Source organism: Aedes albopictus, chromosome 3 (genome assembly GCF_035046485.1).
Source record: "Aedes albopictus strain Foshan chromosome 3, AalbF5, whole genome shotgun sequence".
In the NCBI taxonomy this organism is placed as follows: domain Eukaryota; kingdom Metazoa; phylum Arthropoda; class Insecta; order Diptera; family Culicidae; genus Aedes; species Aedes albopictus.
This window is the reverse complement of record NC_085138.1, coordinates 383,814,754-383,835,859: the sequence shown is the minus strand read 5'-3', so window position 1 is coordinate 383,835,859 and position 21,106 is coordinate 383,814,754. Positions and strand designations below refer to the sequence as shown.

The following is a 21,106-nucleotide window of genomic DNA, read 5'->3' as shown; positions in this document are numbered from 1 at the left end:
CCTCTAAATTTCACGATAATTGGAGTTGCATTCAGTGTCGCGAAGCATCAGCGTACAAGTCACAAAAAAGCTGATAAACACCAAGCTTGTATCACCCTGTCTCTGCGGTTTCTGATTCGCTCTCTCTACAGTCGCTAACACCAGAAAAGACAGAATCCCATCATAGTCACCCGGTCACCCTTGTTTTGCTACAATCATCCTGACTTGGATACGGCTCATGTGAGTGTCATGACTCTCTCCGTCGCCTCAAGCAGATGCACGCGCAACAGCATGTAAAACTATGCATGTGTATTATCACAAGCACGGTACTACGTCATAAATCCTATTCGTTTTGCATAGCTCAGTTTGAACGCACACATTGAGCGCACCAAGCAGTTCGCCCTGGCTACGGCAAACGCTCTCACTTCGCCCGTTATGCATCGTTGCTCAGAGATATTATGTTTCTAGTTCAAAACCGAATTAGCGACATTTTTTCTTTGACTTCCGCTGCTTTTGTCTTGCGTTAAACACAATGTCGGAAGTGGGGCGCTGTATAGAGCACCAGGTGTATAATACAGCGCCCCACTTCCGACATTGTGTTTAACGTAAGGCAAAAGCAGCGGAAGTCGAAGAAAAAATGTCGCTAATTCGGTTTTGTACTGGAAACATAATATTGATTCTCTCGCAACCCGCCTGAAGCATACTCAGCAACTGCTATCGCTGCAAAGCTGCGAAGGGTGGAACCCACAACATGTTTGTCATTGCAGGCGTGACATGCTTGCTGGTTCGTATCACCTTGGGAAGGGTAACTCCAGAAAGCGGTTCAAGTGATTGTCTCGTGATGGTCGCGATTATTTGCAAGACTGGTTGCATTATATCGATTTTCTCTGTAATGGCTGAATATAGAGTGGAAAAATCATAAAAAAAAATATTTCAACCAGAAAAAATAGGTTGTGGAACTGCTTGTGGGGTCTCCAGTTAGCCTAGTAATTGAGGCTGTGGATCGCCAATCCGGAGATGGCGGGTTCGATTCCCGTTCCAGTCGGAAAATTTTCTCGACTCCCTGGCCTCACAATATACAAAGTAATGCAATGGCAGGCAAAGAAAGCCTTTCAATTAATAACTGTGGAAGAAGAAAAAGAAGAAGGTTGTGGAATAGTTTGAACATTGGCATATAAGTGAAATCGACTATAAAAAATATTTAAAGTGAAAAGGAAAAGCTTTTGGTAAGTGTGATCATGGTATCAAAATTTATAGCTTTAGTAGAAATTCATGACAGAGACTTTGAGGAAATTCAAAGCAGGATTCTTCGAGAAATTTCTAACAATATTTCTATTTCAATCGCTGGGTTTTGTCATGAGTTAATTAAGGAACGACTTAACTCACTTTCACTTTTTTTTTTTATAGAATGAGAAAATCTGCAACAGATACCCAAGAGGTGATTCCTCGGGTGATGTGGGGATCGACCCACTAAAAACTCATTCTCTCTCTTCCTTACCTTCGCGGTACGCCCGTTAGAGATGACTTCGAGAAGGGGGGGGCGTACATGAGTACACTCTAATAGTAAGCATTCCACCAGCTACCGCCTTAAGGTGTTCACTCTCCCCTGGAGGCTCGAGTCCTGGCTAGTACTTAGACTACCCGTTGAACTCAAGCTCCTGGATGGGGAAGGGGGCCAACTCAACTAGCTGTTGTTCGGCTCGCCATTTACTCTGTAGTTCAAGTACGATTCGAGAAACCGTGGAAGTAACAGAGTCCCACTTGTCCGCCCCCATACACATCCTTTCAACTGTAGTGGCGAAAGTCGCGGCACTGGATTTCTTTCCTTTCGTAATTCCGACACTAGCAAAATCCATTAATTGTTCAATTATATTTACACTCTTTACACTCCTAGACTACTCTTAAATTGTAACTGTGCGACTTCGCACCACAGACACCTGACCGGACGGACGAACAACCGACCGACGAATAACACCACACCAAAACGCACGCGGGCTCCGCGGACAGACAGAATGGACACCACAACAATACAACGCCGCCCCGGCGTCAATCGCGGGTCTTTTAACTTGCCGTCGCAAGAACTCATTCTCCCGATCTGAAAAGAAATAAGAGAAAAGAGAAAAGCCAAAACGGGCGTCGTCCACTCTGGCTTCATTAGTTCGGCCGCGTGACTGAGACCTTGTTGGGGTTCAGTCAGCGCTGCCGGGCGACAAACAAAAATTAAAAGAAAAACATTTCTCCGGCATTGGAGCGAGAACGTTATATCACCAGGTCAACCAGCAACAAGCAGTAAGCATTCTCTCTGCTTGCATCGCTTGTTTCTTGGTTAACTGACGTTGGTCTATAAACATGACCGTGAAATCCACATGTGATGTAATCCACTAATTGCGTGGAGCACCATGAGGAAATAAAGGGTCTTTCTTAGATCAATGGTGATCATTGATCTTTAGATTTAATCGATACAGGGAGGGAAATGCTTCCTTCGGTCGGCAGGACCGCTACACAACAATGTTGTTAGGCGTGATATCTCTACCGCATACCTCCTGCATACTCGACCTTTGCTCCACGAAACGTGGACATTCAAAGAGCACATGCTCCGCGGTCTCGTCGCAGTCTGCACATTCCGGACATGCGGGGGAGCCTGCGTGTCCGAATCTGTGCAGATACCACCTAAAGCACCCATGGCCTGACAGAAATTGAGTCAAGTGAAAATTCACCTCGCCATGGGGCCTGCTCGTCCACTTGAACACGCTCGGTATGAGCCTGTGTGTCCATCTACCCTTGCTGGAGGAATCCCATTCGCTCTGCCACTTCAGCATAGACGAGGTTCTGGCGATACGCCTCGCGCCTCTTATGCCGCGTCGCTCGAAGCATTCTTCATCCTCTGCCACCACTAAAGCTATGGGCATCATGCCCGCTAGCACACATACCGCGTCCTTTGAGACCGTGCGGTATGCGCTCACCACCCTAAGGCACATCAGCCTGTGGGTACTCTCAAGTCGCTTCACGTTTCGGTTAACCGCTAGCGCCTTCGACCATGCAGCGGCGCCATACCGTAGTATGGAGACCGCTACTGCCGCGAGCAGCTTACGCTTACTCGAGACTATTGCCGAGCTGTTTGACATTATCTTTGACAATGCCATTATCGCCATGCTTGCCCTTTTGCAGGCATATTCTACGTGGCTTCCGAATTTCAGCTTATCGTCGATCATGACCCCCAATTGCTTCAGTGAGCGCTTAGAGTTGATCGTGCATCCACCTGTGATGACCACTGCCTGCTGTTCAGACTTGCGGTTGTTTACCACCACCACCTCCGTTTTGTGATGCGCGAGTGCCAAATGTCTCGACCTCATCCAGTCCTCCACTATGCCAATTGCGTGAGTTGCTGTCAGTTCCACTTCCTCTATCGACTCGCCGTATACCACGAGGGTAATATCATCGGCAAAGCCGACCAGCTTTACGCCCAGTGGAAGTTTGAGCCTCAATACGCCATCGTACGCCGCGTTCCATAGTACCGGGCCCAAGATGGACCCCTGCGGTGATTTTGTAGCTCCTCTCGCCTTCCTCGGTGTCATAAATTAGCACTCTATTCTGGAAGTAGCTCTCCAATATCCGGCATAGGCTAACCGGGACTCCTAGGTGGTGTATTGCGCACTCAATGGCGGTCCAGCTGACGCTGTTGAACGCATTCTTAACGTCCAGCGTGACGACCGCGCAATAGCGGATTCCTGTTCGCTTCTTTTGGAGCGCTATCTCGGCCGTTTTGGTTACAGCCCTCATAGCGTCCACCGTCGATCGACCCTTCCGGAAGCCGAACTGGTTATCCGAGAGACCAGAGTCATCGGGTTTCTCGGTATAGACCATCAGCCTCGACAGAATGATCCGTTCCAACCATTTTCCGGCGGTGTCCAGCAGGCAGATAGGTCTGTATGCCGACGGGTCGCCAGGTGGCTTCCCGGGTTTGGGCAGTAGAACCAATCTTTGCCTTTTCCACCTCTCCGGAAATTCGCCTCTGTCTAGGCACATCTGCATAGCCATTCTGAACATGTCAGGCTTAGCCTCGATGGCCGTCTTGATGGCTAATGTCGGGATACCGTTCGGACCCGGAGCCTTGTTCAATTTAAGCGACTTTGCTATTGCAATGACTTCGTCGTTCGTCACCGGGGCTACCTCGCTATGGCCGGTTTGGCTATAGGGAACGGGGGCCCATGGTCTTGTATCGTGGCACGGGAATAGTGTTTCCACGATCTTCTGCAGCATCTCTGGGGAGCGTTCTGGGGGTGCTGACACGCCCTTCGTTTTGGCCATGACTACTCTGTAGGCATCACCCTATGAGGTCGTGTTGGCTGCCTGGCAGAGATTTTCGAAGCACGCCCGCTTACGAGTCTTAATCTCTTTATTTAGTGCCAGTTTAGCCGCCCTGTAGGCCTCGCTTCGTTCAATTCTATCCTCATCGGTACGAGCCCTTTGCATCCTCCTTCTAGCTCTTCTGCGATTTCTGGATACCACCAGTACACCGGTTTGCGTCCATTTCTGGGTAGGGATCGCCTTGGCATAGCGGTGTCACATGCACGGCTTAGGGTTCCGACTAGATCATCGCTGGATAGATCGTCGGTGTTACTCTCCATAAACAATCGCTCCACAAATGCCGGCTTATCGAATCGCGAGGTCATCCATCCCCGATGACGGTCAATGACCTTCGACTGTGGCCGTCTTCCTCCGTGCTCCACTCTGTATCGATTCGCCAGATGGTCACTATGCGTGTATCCATCGTCGACCCTCCAGTCCGAGCTAGGGTTTACACCCGGGCTCCAGAAGGTCACATCAATGATGGACTCTAATACGGTCTGAATATCTTCATGAGAATACGCCTAATATTCTTGCAAGATAACATTATATTGACGACGACTGATGTGAAGACTTTCGAATAGTTTATGGCGTTTCAGTCTTTTCGGGGTCCAAAACAACTATTTTTTTTTCTTTTTCCAACGTTTCGCTCCTTATTGGATCTTCCTCAGGGAATCTGTAATTTATTAAAGCCATTTTCATTGGTTTTAACACATTGGACTACACTTAACACATACCGAATAAAATTGTTGCTTTTTCGTCCAATGGTAGTTTTTAAAAACCTTTAACCGTCACTTGTTGTTTTTCGCTATAAAAGGTTATTGTCAATTAAGGTTGAAGGTTTTTCGGAACAGAAAAAACGGACAAATTGTAAGCAGACAGTAAGTAGACAGGTATTCTTTAATTGACAATATTTTTATAGCAAAAAAACAACAAATGACGGTTGGAAGTTTAAAAAAAAACTACCACTGGACGAAAAAGCAAACAATTTTATTTATTTTATTATAGTGTAGTCCAATGTGTTAAAACCAATGAAAATGGCTATAATAAATCACAGATTCCCTGAGGAAGAACCAATAAGGATCGAAACGTTGGAAGAAGAAAACATTTAGTTGTTTTGACCCCGAAAAGACTGAAACGCCAAAAACTATTCGCAAGATATCATCTACAAATTATGAGATTTGATATAAAATGATCAACTTGAACCTCAGAACTCAGGAGCCAATTGAAAAGGTCAAGTCGGTCTCAGAGGCGCTTCAGGGTGTTTCTAGGGGTTCTCATGAAGTTTCAAGGGGCACCAACAGGTCTCAGGGTCGTCTCAGGGAGTCACAAAGGGTTCCAGTTGGTTTCCGAGGCACTTCAAAAGATCTCAGGGACGTTATAAGCGGTCTCAGGAATGTTTCAGGGGGACTCAGGGAGTTTCAGGGTGTGCAAAAGGATCTCTGGGTCCTTTCATGGGGTTTTGAGGAGCATCTAAAGAGTTTGAGAAATTTAGGGGCTTTTAGGGGGTCTCAAGGGTCTTTGGAGCGCCTCAGGATACCTCAGGGGCGTTTCAGAGGGTATCAGGGAAGTTTTAGGGTGTCCAAGGGGGAACCTGAAGCTGGAGACCTTCGTCTCAGGGGCGTTTCAGAGTTTCTTAGGGAGGTTCAGTGGGTTTCAGGGAGTTCCAGGCGTCACAATATAACCTATATCTTGAGGCTTCGCCGGAAACCTGATATTCCTATAATTCCAAAAATCCCATTGAAATGTCAACGAAACCTGTTAGAACACCCTTTAAAAGCTCCTGTAGCACCCCTGAAGTCCCTTTGGAACTCCCTTTTTAGGAACTCTCTGGCAAATTCCTGGAAACCCCCTTGGTCCCATGTCAAATGCCCAGGAGCAAGACCTATTCTCACAAAGGTTTCCTCATAAAATCACTGACTTAATTTATGCACAAAACTCCTTCCTTTTATGCCCTTTTTTAATTTACGCAGCCCCAGCCCATGACATAAAAAGAACCGCTCAGCACTAAAGTGCATAATTTCCAGATAACACCAAAAAATTATAACCCTTACACATTCACAAAAACAGGTACGAGCTGTTTTGTGAATGTGTAGCTGTTACACACTTTCGGTGTAGTCTGGAAATTATGCACTTATGAGTAGGTCTTACTCATTTTAGGTGCTGAGCGGTTTTAGCGTGCAGTATTAGCATTAAGCGAGCCGCACAAATTCGTAGGCGGTACAGTCCTTGACCGCTGTTATGAGGGTTGCGCCCTTCCCGTCCGAACTAAAGCACAAGAATTTGCAACATATCTCTGACTCTTAGACAAGACTGACGCAATCCTCCAATGCATTACAATGGTCGAAAACTGTCCTGGCCACGTCCTTGCGACTGCTGAGGGATGGGAAAGGCTATTGGACACCTATGAAAGATGTAGACAGCTAGACGATCTCTCAGGCCTAGATGTCACGGGAATTTGGGTGTTATTAGTGAAAGGGTAAACTCCAAAATATAAGTTTTTTCAACGTTACACCATTGTAAGACTGCTTTAAATCAGTTGAATCAGTACAATTTATCCTGGTTCCCTCGTCATCTTGATGTCATTTGACTGAAATTGCACACTGCAGCTATTAATTATACTATAAATGTAGGGGGGGGTGGGGGTTAGACGGACATGTTTAAGAAACACTCTATTTTGACCGTATAAACAATGTGATAAATAAAATTTTATCTCCATACAATATGCTTTAACTAAGGTACTTTACAGTCTGCAAGCCGATTTTGCAATAACATTTGATTTTCCATGACTTTTGAGATACCGTCGTACGGGGCTTCTTTTTACACTTTTTCAAGGTTTTTCAACTTTATGACATTATAACTCCCAGAGTAGTGAATGGATTTCCAAAATTGTTAGACATAATAATCGTGAGTATGTATGTAGGATGTATGCAAAATTTAAACTAAAGCCATCAATAAACAAAAAAGTTGTACATACACCAATCGGACACATGTCATATAGAACCGGATGGGGGCTACTTTGGACATTGTTATCTATAACAATACTGCATTTCAGATTCCAGGGTTATTTAGAAAACTACTTTGTACCAATACTGTAGTATACTGTATCATACATAATTTCAATAAAAATATGCGTTTTAAGAAGTTTCTATGCTACCTTTGGTATTATGAGCAGCGTGATATTGCTATATAAATAGCCTGAAAAAAGGGACCATCAATCCTTTATTTAGGTGAAACGATCATTTACAATGTATAACGATACAAATATTCGATTGTATATGCTACGTTGATACATTTTGAATGAATTGATCAACCCTTTAAAATTTATGAACTGTAGAAACAATGCTTACAGACCAAATGTTCTGATACGTTATGTATATTTTATTGGTTTATTCGATGTTCTTTCGCGTCCTGACAAGCAATAAACGGTCTGTTTGAAAAATAATTTCAATCAAATGAAGCGAAAACTATTGCTTCACAATAGTCTCAAAGACATCAAACAGATTTGAACCATATTTTGAATTCAAAAAATCCATATTCAAAAGTGTCCAAAGTAGCCCCGCATTTCAAAAGTAGCCCCGCACGATGGTAATTAAAAAGTGATCTCCAAATGTATGATTTTCAACCGTGTGGGTAAGACGAACCGGTAGGGTGGGTAAGATGGACACGTTTGGAAAATTAGTCAATAAGCCATTAATTGTGTTCAATGATGTTTATGGCCGTTTATATTCGGCAGATCAATCATAGTAGAATGGCTTTGAATCTCTTAACGAAACGTGTTTTTGCAAATTAAAATCTATTTTGTACATTGAAAACCTCCATACACTGATAAACGCCTAACAGTATGTAATGATCTGGGTATTTTACGAAGTTCAAATTGAACTAACAGCAAAAATTCTAATATAATGAAATTCCTATAATGAATTTTTGTACAAAAAATCAATGTGAAATGCTTTACACGGCTTCCACAATCATTTTTGTACTCCATAGGTTTCAATCTGTGAACAGTGTGTGGATTTTGATGTGTTTCTCATGGCACTATTAAAGTAACCCCAACACTGTCCGTCTTACCCACCCTCGAGGCGGACCGTCTTACCCCCACACAACGCATAATATTCATTCCATTACCGTTATCCATAATCCATGAAATTTACCTGAATTTTGTTGTGTATAGGACGGAACAGTTTAAAACAACTGGATAACTTAAAATAAAATGCAAAAACTTAGCAATTTAATGTTAAAAAAGCTTATTTATTACCGCCTCAAAATTATATCCCATCACAAAAGCGTGTAGCCAGGTAAATTATTGATTTTTTTTGCACTTTTGACATATGTATTCTCTCATGTAGTGGTTCGATAATCATCAACTGATAAGAATATAGAGTTAATCGTAAAAGAAAGCCAAATTTCTGCTCTTCAGGGAAAGAACTAGTCAGTGGTCCTTCTTACCCACCTGGTCCGCCTTACCCCCACCTACCCTACTAAGGTGCTGTTCAAAAAAATAAAATCATACTGATTAATGTATTTAGGTATACTATTCTCCTTCAGTGCCGTCAACCTTCATGTAAACTTTGCTCGCAATAGTCTCTGAAATTGTCACCAGCTATCATTAAAGTTCCGTTTGCCCGTTTTTAAAGCTACCAACCCGGTCCTGATTGATTGATTCACGGAGCGCCACAGCCAGCGTTCCTCTGCTCGTTTACGCTGATGGGAAAGTTGTTCCACCCGTTTGTATTTGGCAAGTTCCAATTTGGAACAAACCACGTTCTTCATTGCGTCACCTTGCCTCTTCCTTCACTACCTTCCAAACAGAAGCGCGTGATAACGAAATCGATTTGGGAACGTACTTTTTTTCTGCACCTTTTCCGACAGCAACGTCTGAAAATAAGGAAAAACGGCTTTCCCCGCCTTCGCTTTTTATCATCATCGATTATGGTCCGTGGCGTACTCCCAGCCGGCTGCATCCAAAATCAATTTTATAACCATAAATCAAGAGCAAGACTTCAACTTTTACACCAAGCGCAAGCAGCAGCTTCTCAAAGGCTTCGGGAACCAGGTTGAACGAAAAAAAAAACGGATCGGTTCGACGCTTTCCGAAGCGGTCCATACAAAAGCGAAACGGGGTAAACTTTTAACCGGGCACAAAACATGACTTTGGTGTAACCATCCGCCATCCGCCATCGGCATCGACATCATCGCGAGTCGTCGTCATTCGATGAGGGAGTTTCTTATCGGTCAAAATGGTGCAAAGTTGGACAAGCAGCTGATGCAGCCAGTCGCTGGAGGCTAGTTTACTGGCCTGGGTTATGTTGCGGTTTTGTGCCGTAAATGTGAGCAGGGGGGTTTTACTTTTAGGCTCACCTGGAATCGTTACTGAGTGGTGTGGTGCCACTTTACTCGTTTGGACGAGATGAGTTTGGTAGTTGATACGTAATGTTTAGTTCACGTTATTGATCATAGAAAAGTTCAAAATTTGTTTCAGAACCTAATTATGCGTCTCAAAATGTTGTCTAAATATTTCAATTAATAATACAAAAGCAGACTTTTTCAATATTCTTAATCTCAACTGAGACAAAGTCTGCATTTCAGCTATCCACAACAACAAGGAGAACACTTTATTATATTTGAAACTCATTTGAATGATGAAAAATAATTACAGATCCACTCCAATGCCCATATACACAGGTATGTACGGAGGACATACCAAAAAGTTTGATGCTACCCGTCGTGCAGCACAGATTGATTCGTTCTAGAACGCTGAAGTCAACACATTTCAATGGAAGGTTGTCCGTGTCCAACATTCACCTACCTACGCCTACGGGCTAATCGGTGCAGTTTGGCGAGAAATAAATGGTTATTATAAATTAATTTTGCCTCCCTCTGTTCCGCCTGGATGAACACTGAGAAATCTCTGCAGCACTCAGTAGCATAATGCAGTCAGCATGCTGCATCAAAACATCAATATACTGGGACCGGCTCGCACGTGGTGCGATACAGTTGGTGTCATGGGGGCGTGTTTTGTGGTGGAGTTTCTATCGTCAATATGTTTGCGAACGAATCTAAATCCCAAGAGCTCTATTTCCAGTTACACTACTCCATAAGAATTCGCGCTATGGCATGGAACCCAAAATTTCCCGAGGATTGGATCACCCATAGAGCAAAAGTTAAGGATTTTATTTATGTTTGAAAAGTGCGTGCTCCAAGTCTATATGGTTAAAGACCAAAGTTTGTATGGAACTTCCATTGAATTATTGAAATGATAGTTCTCCATCCTGGGTGATTGCCGTCATCGCCTTAACCTGTGGCCAGATCAAATTTCTGTCGACTTGCTTCATTTCGTTGCTGAGCCTGCACCGCCATGAGCCTCTGGATCTGCCTGTGCTGCAATGTCCTTTTGGGTTACAATCCAACGTTTGCTTGTGGATTTCGTTCCCGCCTAAGCGTAGATTGTGGCCGACCCACCACCTCTTCAGTACCGTCGATAGGGGTGACAATGGGTCTGGGGGGTGAGATTGGGTCAAAACGGAGAAACATAAAATTTGAAATAGCTCATCAACTATCGCTAATTTATATTGAAAACTTTATATTATTTCAAAGAGGAGATGTTTTTACACGTCATGATGCAGAATAAGATGTTTAGCAATAATACTTTTTTGTTAAATTTGTGGCTAAATTTATATGATGAAACTACTACTGAATCACCCTGAAAAAATTTCTCCATCGTAATGTTTCACACAAGTACCTAACCATAAATTTTCTTATAAGTGGTTAGCTGTAGGTATAACCTGGTTGATGCAATGAAAAACGCGGGCTGTCATTGCTCTTTATATTTAAAAATTCAATATTTTCGACCCAATGTCTAATTATTAAGAATGGGGGTGAGATTGGGTCAAGCAAGTTATCGAGTACACATAACCTTAACTAAAAATTCAACTTGTTATCCAGTCCCCCATTTGACGTTAGAGTGGTGCCATGTTTACCGTATCTTCATAAAAGCACGCTTTTCTTCGAAAATGTGTCGAAGAAGTGGCAGGCGGGAGTGTTCATACGTTCAGTGCCTGAAATCATTTATAAAAATCAACCCATGCGTTTGGACAGAAGAATAAGTCTACAAGAACTCATACAAAATTTATAAAAAAAAATCCGTTTAAATGTTATTGCGGGAGAGGGTCTAATAATGTGAAATGTTGTGTAACATAATATTTGAACGACACTCTATCTTGAGATGGAGTGATTTGCTTTGGCAGTATAGAGGCCAATGATCATAAGAGTTTATAGCGGAGGGTTTGGTTAAACATTTCTTATGCAGTACACTAAAAATATCATGTTTTTTTTAATCAATCTTTCAATGCGCCCCTCCCTCATTGTAATCCTCCTCCTCGGTTGAAACATTAGATAAGGATAGTGGTTGAAAATGGCGATACAACATACATACGTTATTTTATCAAATTTCAACCTTTTTTTTTTCGGTTGTATTGGCCCTTTTAGGTGGATTAATCATCTTCTAAAATTACCTAAGTTTTTATTCGTCATGGTTACATTGTATTTTAAGAATGTTTGCTAGATATGATCAATAAAATTAACTTATATTCTTAGATAGGCGATTTCGAATACTTTGACCCATTCTCACCCCCTCTAAGGGGTGAGATTGGGTCAATTTTCAATCATTTGTAGTTTAGTAAGCAATCCATATAACGTGATAATTTCTTCCTAAACTGTCATTACCACATGGAAGAGTATACATACCTAATAAAAAGTTATTCCGACTTCAATTGTATTTGTTATTTAACAAACATTCTTTAAGTATCATTTTTTGACCCATTCTCACCCCCAACGACGGTACTCAGATATCTGTCGCTATCGGCTTTTGGTGACATCGATGATAGAGCTTCACGTTGGAGATCCAATTGTGAGGCCTCCATGGACGAATTTTGTACCGCAGGCATCTATTGATGCAGACCTGCAGCCGTAGAGTGTTCTCCATTGATACACACCAGGTTTCACTGGCGTACAGCAGCACAGATTTCACGTTCGAATTGAAAATTCGGATTGTGTTGCATCGACTAATCTTGTTATTTTTTCATACATTTCTTAAAATCGCGAAGACAGTCCTCGTCTTCTTGATTCGTGCACCTATGTCGATCTTGGTGCAACCATCAACCGCCATTTGTGGAAGCTTTAAACATTCTCCACTGCTTTCTCAGCTACCGTGAAGCTGTAAGGGTTGACCGTGTATAGATCCAACGATTTGGTCTTGTTAACGTTGATGGTAAAGCCTGCTGCCGATGAGTAATCGGCCAGATCATCGAGCTTACTCTGCATGTCAGAACGCCGGAGAGCTAAGAGAGCAACATCTTCAGCCAGATGGAAGTCACGATTTGGTTCACGATAAATTGCACCTACCAGGCAGGCTCTCGTCGATTTCGATGAGGAATAGTATTTAGCTGTGATAGTATACATTCTTGCCTCACTCCAGCAAAGACACCGTTGTGGAGTACTCTGCACGAAAATGTCATGTACTGTGTTTCAATGAGGCAGATGATATTCTCAGGGACACCCTTGCGTCTGAGAGCTCCCCACATTCTTTCATGATTGAGACGGTCAAAAGCTTTTCCGCAATCAATGAATAGCATGTGGAGGGATTCTTGGAATTCATTGATTTACTCCAAGATGATAAGGAACGTGACAATATGGTTCACTCAGGATCGTCCGGCACGGAATCCTGCTTGCTGCTGTCGGTGAGTTGCGTCAATCTTGTCCTGTATTCGGTTAAGGATCACTTTGCAGAGGTCTTTGAGAACGATGCACAGTAACATGATGCCCCGCCAATTATCATATACAGGTCATCCTTATTGGGCACCTTTCTAAGACGCCTTGCATTCAGTCAAACGGAAATGTCGTGGTTTCGCATATGTTGCAGAATAATAGAGGCAGCAGTTGTGTAGATGCTACGGGGACGGCTTTGAGCATTTCGGCTGATAAGGACTGTATCGGAAATTAACTATAAACACTCAAAATGCTCTATCTCGACGCACGGTTGATCTTATCATTCCGGTTCTTCTATGAAATCTTAACAATATAGTTAAGTTTAGAACAGCTTGAAGAAATTTGGAAAATGTTTAGTATTATTGAAAATACGGCTCTATGAGTATACCACACAAAAAAAACAATCTGTACACACAGCATTTTGATTTAATTTTTTTTACGTTTCAAACACCTCTAGCGAAAAAAATTTGTACGGAGAAAAATCTGGAAAATAATGATTATTACTAGCAGTTATGTACACATAACATATCACTCAAAACCGACTTTTAAAATTTTTATCTTGGATAGAAAAACCTTCAACATTAAGAATATGGTCTATCCTAAATAAACACCTACTTTTTGGTCGAACTTTGACGCTCTGTTTTAAATATCTTTAGAGGTTATAAAATTCCGTTCTTTGGCAAAACTACCTCTTCAATAGATTTAAATACATACCCAATCGAAACAAATGCAAATTTTTCAACTTTATGTATTTTTTATTTGCGTAATCGTTCTTTGAAGACGCATAAATAGAGTTCCTCGAAAAATGGCCTTTTTTCATTTTTAAAAATTGCCCTAAACTGCGAAGGCAATTTTTCTTGATAAAAATAATTTTCCTATATCATGAGCATTCTGGAAAAGAAAATATTTGTGCAAAAATAAGTGAAACAATAAAATATTTTCCCACAGTTTTCGCAATTTTAAATTTTTAGGGGGTGTCCAAAATTTTAAAAAACATGTGTGCAATCTTTGAGATAAAAGTCCAAATTAAATGATTATTTTTTGAAAATCAGAACTGCCATTCTTTATTTAAGAGATTTATATAGTATCTCCAAAAATAAAGTTATGTTTATTTCGAACAGATTATTTTTCAGGCAATTGTGAACGTTTATAGTAAATTTCCGATACAGTCCTTATGCGATCGAACCCGGGGCCCTGTTCGATTGCGTACTACGGATGGCTGTATGTATCTCCTGCAATGATGGAGCTTCGGTGTTGACACGGGTAATGCGTCGAACCCTTGGTAGATCATGCTGAGGTGTGACCGACACTTGAAAAAGGTTTCCAGTTTCCAGGCATTTCAGCTGGTCAGCCGGGTCGGTCATTAGCTGTCCAGACGTGTCTTTCACGGGCATCGTAGCATTCATCTTAGTCCCGGTAAGGCAACGTAAGGCATCGTAGAGGAGACGAATGTCGCCGGTATTTATGGCTTTCTCGCCTTCGTCGGCTAGGGAATCCGCTCACGCTCTTTTCTCCCGACTACACTTCCTTCTCGAAAGCCGAATAGCGCTGACCGGTTACGGCTTTGGCTCCTCGTGTTTTCGCTCGCTCTATCGCGGCTTTAGCGTTCCTTTGCTCCTCTATATTCCTCCAAGTGTCATCTGTAATCCATACCTTTCTCTAGGTGCGTAGCTCACCCAAATTAATCTCGTCGGTGGCAACGAAGGCGTTCTTGATGGCGCTACATTGATTTTCTACGCTTTCACCTTCCGGAATACCGGTGCTCGGTTTCTCCCCATGTCGATGGATCCTCACAATTCGCAGACGGATCTCGGCGATTAGGAAATGATGGTCGGGCGCAATGTCGGCGCTACGTTTGTTCCGCACATCAAGAAGGCTCCGTCTCAATTTTCGGCTGATGCAGATGTGACGCCATAACAGGAAACTCATCTTACTTAGTTCACTGGTCGATGGGGAAAGTGTGATCCCCTATCCCCATGTCATTGTTACCACAAAACTTTGCAAACAGCTCTCCGTTTTCGCTCTTTTCTCCGAGATCATAGCGCCTCATGACGTGCTCATAGTCCGAGTTATCGAAACCAACCTTCGCGTTGAAGTCGCCCATGAGGATCTAGATATCACTTTGTGGAGTCTTATCCACGACAGCATTCAGTTGGATGTAGAAGTTCTCTTTGTTTTACGTTTTGACAGACTGTATGGGAAACTAGCTGTGGTTAATTTAAAAGGGGGATTATAGGTTGAATACTTTGGTCTGCTTTAACGTAGTTGTTTCCATATCGATTTAGATTTTTTCTTTGGAAATGAAATGCATACTGTACCAGAGGTTATATAACACAAGTTATTATTAAATACAGCATTTTTGAACTCGGTAAGCTGATGATCATTCCTGGTGTAAAATCATGCCCTGAGTTCGAAAACGCGAAAGAAAAAAAACTACAGTAGAGCAAAAATGTTTTCGACTTTCCATACAAGGTAGATGATTTGAAATCGATATTTGTTCTATTTATAAGAAAAGTCGCTCATTAAATCATCAAAATGCACCATAAAAAAATTCAAGTATTTTTTCAAGTATCTCTTTATGAATTTCCTTAGAGATTTCTGCAAGGATACATCCCGGAGTAACATCAATAAGAGTAAGATTTTTTTTAAGAATCTTCAACAATCTTCAACAATTTATTCTGAAATTCTACCAAGTAATACTTTTGGAATTCCTCTAAACATTATTTCAGTATTTCTCTAAACATTCCCTGATAAATTCTTACACTGTTGTCTCCAAGAGTGTTTGGTGTTTCTTGAAATATTTGTTCAGGAAGTCCACCAAAGATTCTAATAATGATATATATGTGAATTCATTAAGAAGATCATTCAAAGAATTCTTAAGAAAACTAAAAAAAAATTCCAGTGGTCCTTTCGAAACTAGATATTCATCCAAGAAATTATGTCGGAATTTGGCCAGAGGAAGTGTGATCCCTCTGAAACATTTTCGAACATTCCTCCAAAGATACTTTAAGGATTCTTCAATTATTTCCTCACATATTTCTACAAGGATTTATCTAGGCATTTCCAGAAGCATTTTTCATTCATCTGGGCGTTCTTTTAAAGATTTATTAATATATTTTTTCCAAGCATTTCTTTAGAAATTCTAACATAAGGATTGCTTTATAAATAACTAAAATGATTTCTCCGAAAAATTGAACCACGGATTCTTTAAGAAGTTTCTTCAAGGTTTTACTAAAAGATTCATTCTAGTATTCATTTGAAAAATTTCCAAAGAATCAATTGGTTAAAAATTCAAGAATTGCTACAGAATTCCCTCTAAGAAAATCAATAGAAATTGTTTTGGAATACTCTAAGAGCCTCAGAAATCATTGCTGGCTTTCTTCTAGCAACTTTTCTAAAAATTCCTATTGCGATTTTTGAGAAATCTCTTTCAAAATTCTTTCGAGAAACCTTTTGAAAATTCGTTTTAAGTTTCCATCAAGCATCACAGTCAATAATATTGTCCGAATTTATGAATGATTCCTTCGAAAATGCCCAAAAAATCGTTTAAAAAAAATCTTTAGAAGTTTCTCCAAGCATTCCTTCAGCAATTCCTGAAAAGACTGTTTTGCCACTTCTTTCTAAAATTCTTCAAGAATGACTAGACGCATCCTTCAATTGATTAATGCATGGCTAAGATTTCGTAGAGGATATCCATAGGGAATTCTCCATGAATCACTTCAAGAATTCCTTCGGGAGTTCTTCCAAGAATTTCGTGAATTTTCAATAAAAATATCTGTTGGAAATTGTACATAGACTCTATCGGAATGTCATCAATGACCTCCTTAGAAACTCGTGTAAAGGTTCCATCAATCATCCAAGCATTTATTGTTAATTTTTTTTTAGTAATTTCTCAAAGAAGACACACGCGGGTTCTCTTCGGGATTTTTCCAGAATTAGCTTTAGGAATTCTACTAATGTTTTATTCGCAATCCTAAGGGAATTTCATTAGAGATGCCATCAGAAATTCCTCCCAAAAATCCTTCAGGATTTTTTCCAAAGATTTTTCAGTAGTTCTTCTCATAAGTCTTCTTGTAATTTCTTAAAAAAATGTTTTAGAATTTATTCAACTATTCTTTTAGGATTTCTTAAAAAGATTTTATCAAGCAGTTCTCCAAGTACTCCATTTTTCAAATTACAAATTCAATTCAAATTCTTATTTCCAAATTCAATACATGATTTCTCCAATAATTTTGCAAGAAAATCTATCAAATAATTTCTTCGGGAATTCTCTCCTACAAGGATTTTTACAAAGATTCTTACACAAATTCCTCCAAGAAAAATCATGGGAATTCCTCAAGAGAGTTGTTGGAGTATTTATGCTAGAAATGCTTTTAAAAATCCTTCAATAATCATTCCAAGGATTTAGGAATCCTGCCAATGATTAAAGAAATCCTGGACGGAATCTCTTAAAGAAATCCGGAAGGAGTCCCGGAAGAAATCTCAAAAGGAATCCCTGGAAGAATGCTGGAAAAATATCCAAAAGAAACCCCTTAAAAAATATCTGGAAGAACCTGAAAGAATGCCCGATGGTACCCTGGGGAAATGCTGAAAGGAATTTGGAGATCACTCAATGAAGGAATCCTTAAAATGATTCCTGAAAGAATTCTAGAAGGGATCCACGAAGGAAGTCCGGGAGAAGTATCTGAAAGAATTCCGATCGAAAATAAAGTAATTTCTGAAGAAATCACAAATCTTGGAGTGACCCCTGATTGTGAAGAATTGGCATAGTTAAAATTCACAAATAAAAACAAATTACAAAAGGAACCCCTGATAGATTCTCAAAATGAGGGATATTATCCCGAAAGAATCCTGGAAGTTCAAGAAATCCCTATATGAACCTTGGAGTAATCCCTGGAAGAATCTCAAAAGGAGCCCCATTCACCCAATGAATATCCTGGAGGAATCCCGGTAGAGATATCTGAGAGAACCTCGGAGAAATCATAGGAGAAATCAATGATGGATTTCGGAAGAAACTTCTGGCTGGAATCCCGGGAAACATTCCTAAAGAAATCTCGAAAGGAAACTTGAGAAAAAAATCCACAGGAAGACTCCTTGTGAAATTCCTAACGGAATTTAAAAAATTATCAGTGAAAAATCCCGGAAAGAACCCAGGAAGGAATTATCAAAGGAATCTGTAGGGGTATTAGTGAAAACCCTACAAAAATCCTGGATGAATTTCTGACGTAATTTATTGAATAATTTGTGATGAAATCCCCAAAGGATTTCCGTGAGGAACCAATAAAGGAATTCCTGATGGAATTCCAGAAGGAATCCTTCAAGAAGTTCCAGGGAGAAATAAAAAAAAGAATCCAGGCAGTAACTCTTATCGCAATTACAAAAATAAAATTCAGGAGGAATCTCTGAAGTAATCCCAATAGAAATCCCTAAAAAAATCTCAGGAAGGATCAATGGATGTATCTCGTAAAAAATCCCGAAAGGAATCCCGGAAAAAACTGTGGGAAATCCAAGAGACATTAGTAAAAATATCCCGGGGACATCCACAAAAAACTTTGTCAAAACTCTATGAAAGGATTCTGGGTCGAGTTAAGGAAGGAATTGCTGGGAAAAATCTTGAGAAATTCTCGAAATAATATTGGAAAAAGTCCTAATACTCCTAACTTCACATTTCAAACTCATTAATCGGGGCCATATGTGGTCGAAATATTCACCATTATACAGTACACGATGCTGACAGAAATAAATCGCTTCCATATGTCACATTGCAAAAATAAGTTTAATAAACAATATGATTATCGTAAACGATCATATGTTAGCTGGGTTGTAATTTGGATTTCTGCAATGTTGTGAAATACAAGCAGCATCCTATTCAAGATGCCATTGAACCATCGATGACGCTGCATGCTGATATTTTGGAGCTCGTTGATGGAAGAAGACAAAAATAAAATACCAAACCACTGGAGCGTGTCTCGTGATATAACCCGATTTTGCCATATCAATTCCAATTACGCTATTTCAGAATGATTCGTAATAAATACACGCGGTGGCACCTATGCAGCAGATAAGAAGCAAAATATTTCGTTATCAAGCTCAGTTGGAGCCGGTCGGTTAGAAGAACCACGTCGCGTATCATCAAACTCGTATCACAATGGATCGCTGGGTAGGAAAAGTGGCCGTAGTGACCGGTACCAGTTCGGGCATCGGTGCCGCCATTGCCAAGGACTTGGCCAAGGCCGGCATGGTGGTTGTGGGGTTGGCACGACGAGTGGAGCGTACCGAGGCGTTAAAGGAGGAATTGCCCGAATCGGCAAGAGATCGGCTTCATGCGGTCAAGTGCGATGTGTCCAAGGAGGAGGAAATACTGAAGAGCTTCAAGTGGGTCGAGGAGAAGTTCGGAGGAGTTGACGTAATGATCAATAATGCCGGAATCGGTCGACAGACGGACCTGCTCGAAGTGGGAAATACGGAAATGCTGCGAGAAGTGCTGGACACTAATGTGATGGGATTGGTGTTGTGCAGTCGGGAAGCTTATCAATCGATGAAAAAGCGTTCGGTCGATGGTCACATCATTCATATCAACAGCGTGGCCGGGCACAAGGTGATCAATTTCCCTAAGATGAATATTTATACGGGTTCGAAGTATGCCGTGACGGGCATCACGGAAACGATGATGAACGAGCTGAGGAACGCCGGGACGAAGATCAAGGTTACGGTATGTAATGGTTTCGAGAGGTTTTCCGAATAGTTTGACATTTTCGTAATAAAATTTTATAGAGCATCAGTCCTGGAGCCGTGAAAACGGAAATCATGCCGGAAGCCATGCGCAACGGAAATTTCCCCATGCTGGAAGCTGAGGACATTTCGGAAGCTGTACTGTACGCCCTAGGAACACCTCCACGAGTTCAGATCCAAGAACTGACGATCAGACCGGTTGGGGAAACTTTTTAGGCATTTCACTTATTGATACACTGCCATAAATAAGTTGTTTTTGATTAAAACGTTCAATGTAAAAGCCGTAATTGGAGCTGTTGCACATTCCCTATAATCACATCCATCTATTGCAATAGCGATGTCGGAACAATTGTACGGACGGAGAGTTTAGTGCGACCGTAAAGATTCAACTCCGTTGCAACCGACAAAGCTTATCCCGTATCCTGTTGAATCCAATGCTACATGGGCCTATGATGGAATTCTCGACTCTGGCTGGTTCAAGAATCCTCACACGATGGTCTCGGAGTTGTTGCACTAGCATGGCGTAGAAAAAGCTGGAGAGAAGCATGCTTTGAAACTGGTGAGTATATCAAGACTAATTTACGCGTATCAGGTTCGATTTCCGGTTGTTGTAGGATCGTTTCTTATATGCAATGAACATGTACCATCATCGTATCCAGGCCCGAATTAAAGATTGTGAGGACCGGGGCCTGAGCGGAAGTTGGGGCCCCTTGGAGCTACAAAAGCGATGAGCAAACAGTATTTGAGCAATCTGAAACATAAAGTTGATGTTATTCTTCTTCTTTTTAGTCTTTATGGCTCTACGTTCCAACTGGGACTTGGCCTGCATCGTTTCAACTTAGTGTTCTTTGAGCACTTCCACAGTTAATTATTGAAGGTCTTTCTTTGCCCTTTGCCTGCCATTGCATGAAATTGTGTATTGTGAGACAGAGAACAAGGACAATGGTACACTACGCCCAGGGAGTCGAGAAAATTTGTGGAAGTGTTCAAAGAACAGTTGAAGAGAGTTAGACCATGTTCCAGTGGGAACGTAGGGCTACGTATAAAAGGAAGAAGATGTCAGCTTTCAGAAAATCTAGGAGTTATTTTGCGCAAACTCGCGCAACATTCGTTTTTAGGCAAATTAACAACCAGAAAGCCCTATGATGAAACTTTTCAAATCAAACTTTTTAAGATCGTATCGGTTCGATTGCTGTTTCAACTTGTTTTTTTTTTCAAGGCTCAATCGTCACAAAGCTTGACGGAGCCATGCATGCAACTTGTTCAAAGACGTTACGTCAAT

General features: G+C 41.3%; 2 protein-coding genes across 7 annotated transcripts in view; both read left to right on the top strand.

Moving 5' to 3' along the window:
• LOC109400777 (CD151 antigen) overlaps nt 1-21,106 on the top strand; it is a 323,911-nt gene that overhangs the window by 41,477 nt on the left and 261,328 nt on the right. The gene's annotated exons all lie outside the window — the stretch shown is intronic.
• Nucleotides 18,913-20,103, top strand: LOC109400782 (farnesol dehydrogenase-like). Its single transcript, XM_019673283.3, has 2 exons — nt 18,913-19,804; nt 19,867-20,103. The coding sequence occupies exons 1-2, from the start codon at nt 19,241-19,243 to the stop codon at nt 20,038-20,040; spliced, it is 738 nt and encodes a 245-aa protein (XP_019528828.2). The 5' UTR covers nt 18,913-19,240; the 3' UTR covers nt 20,041-20,103.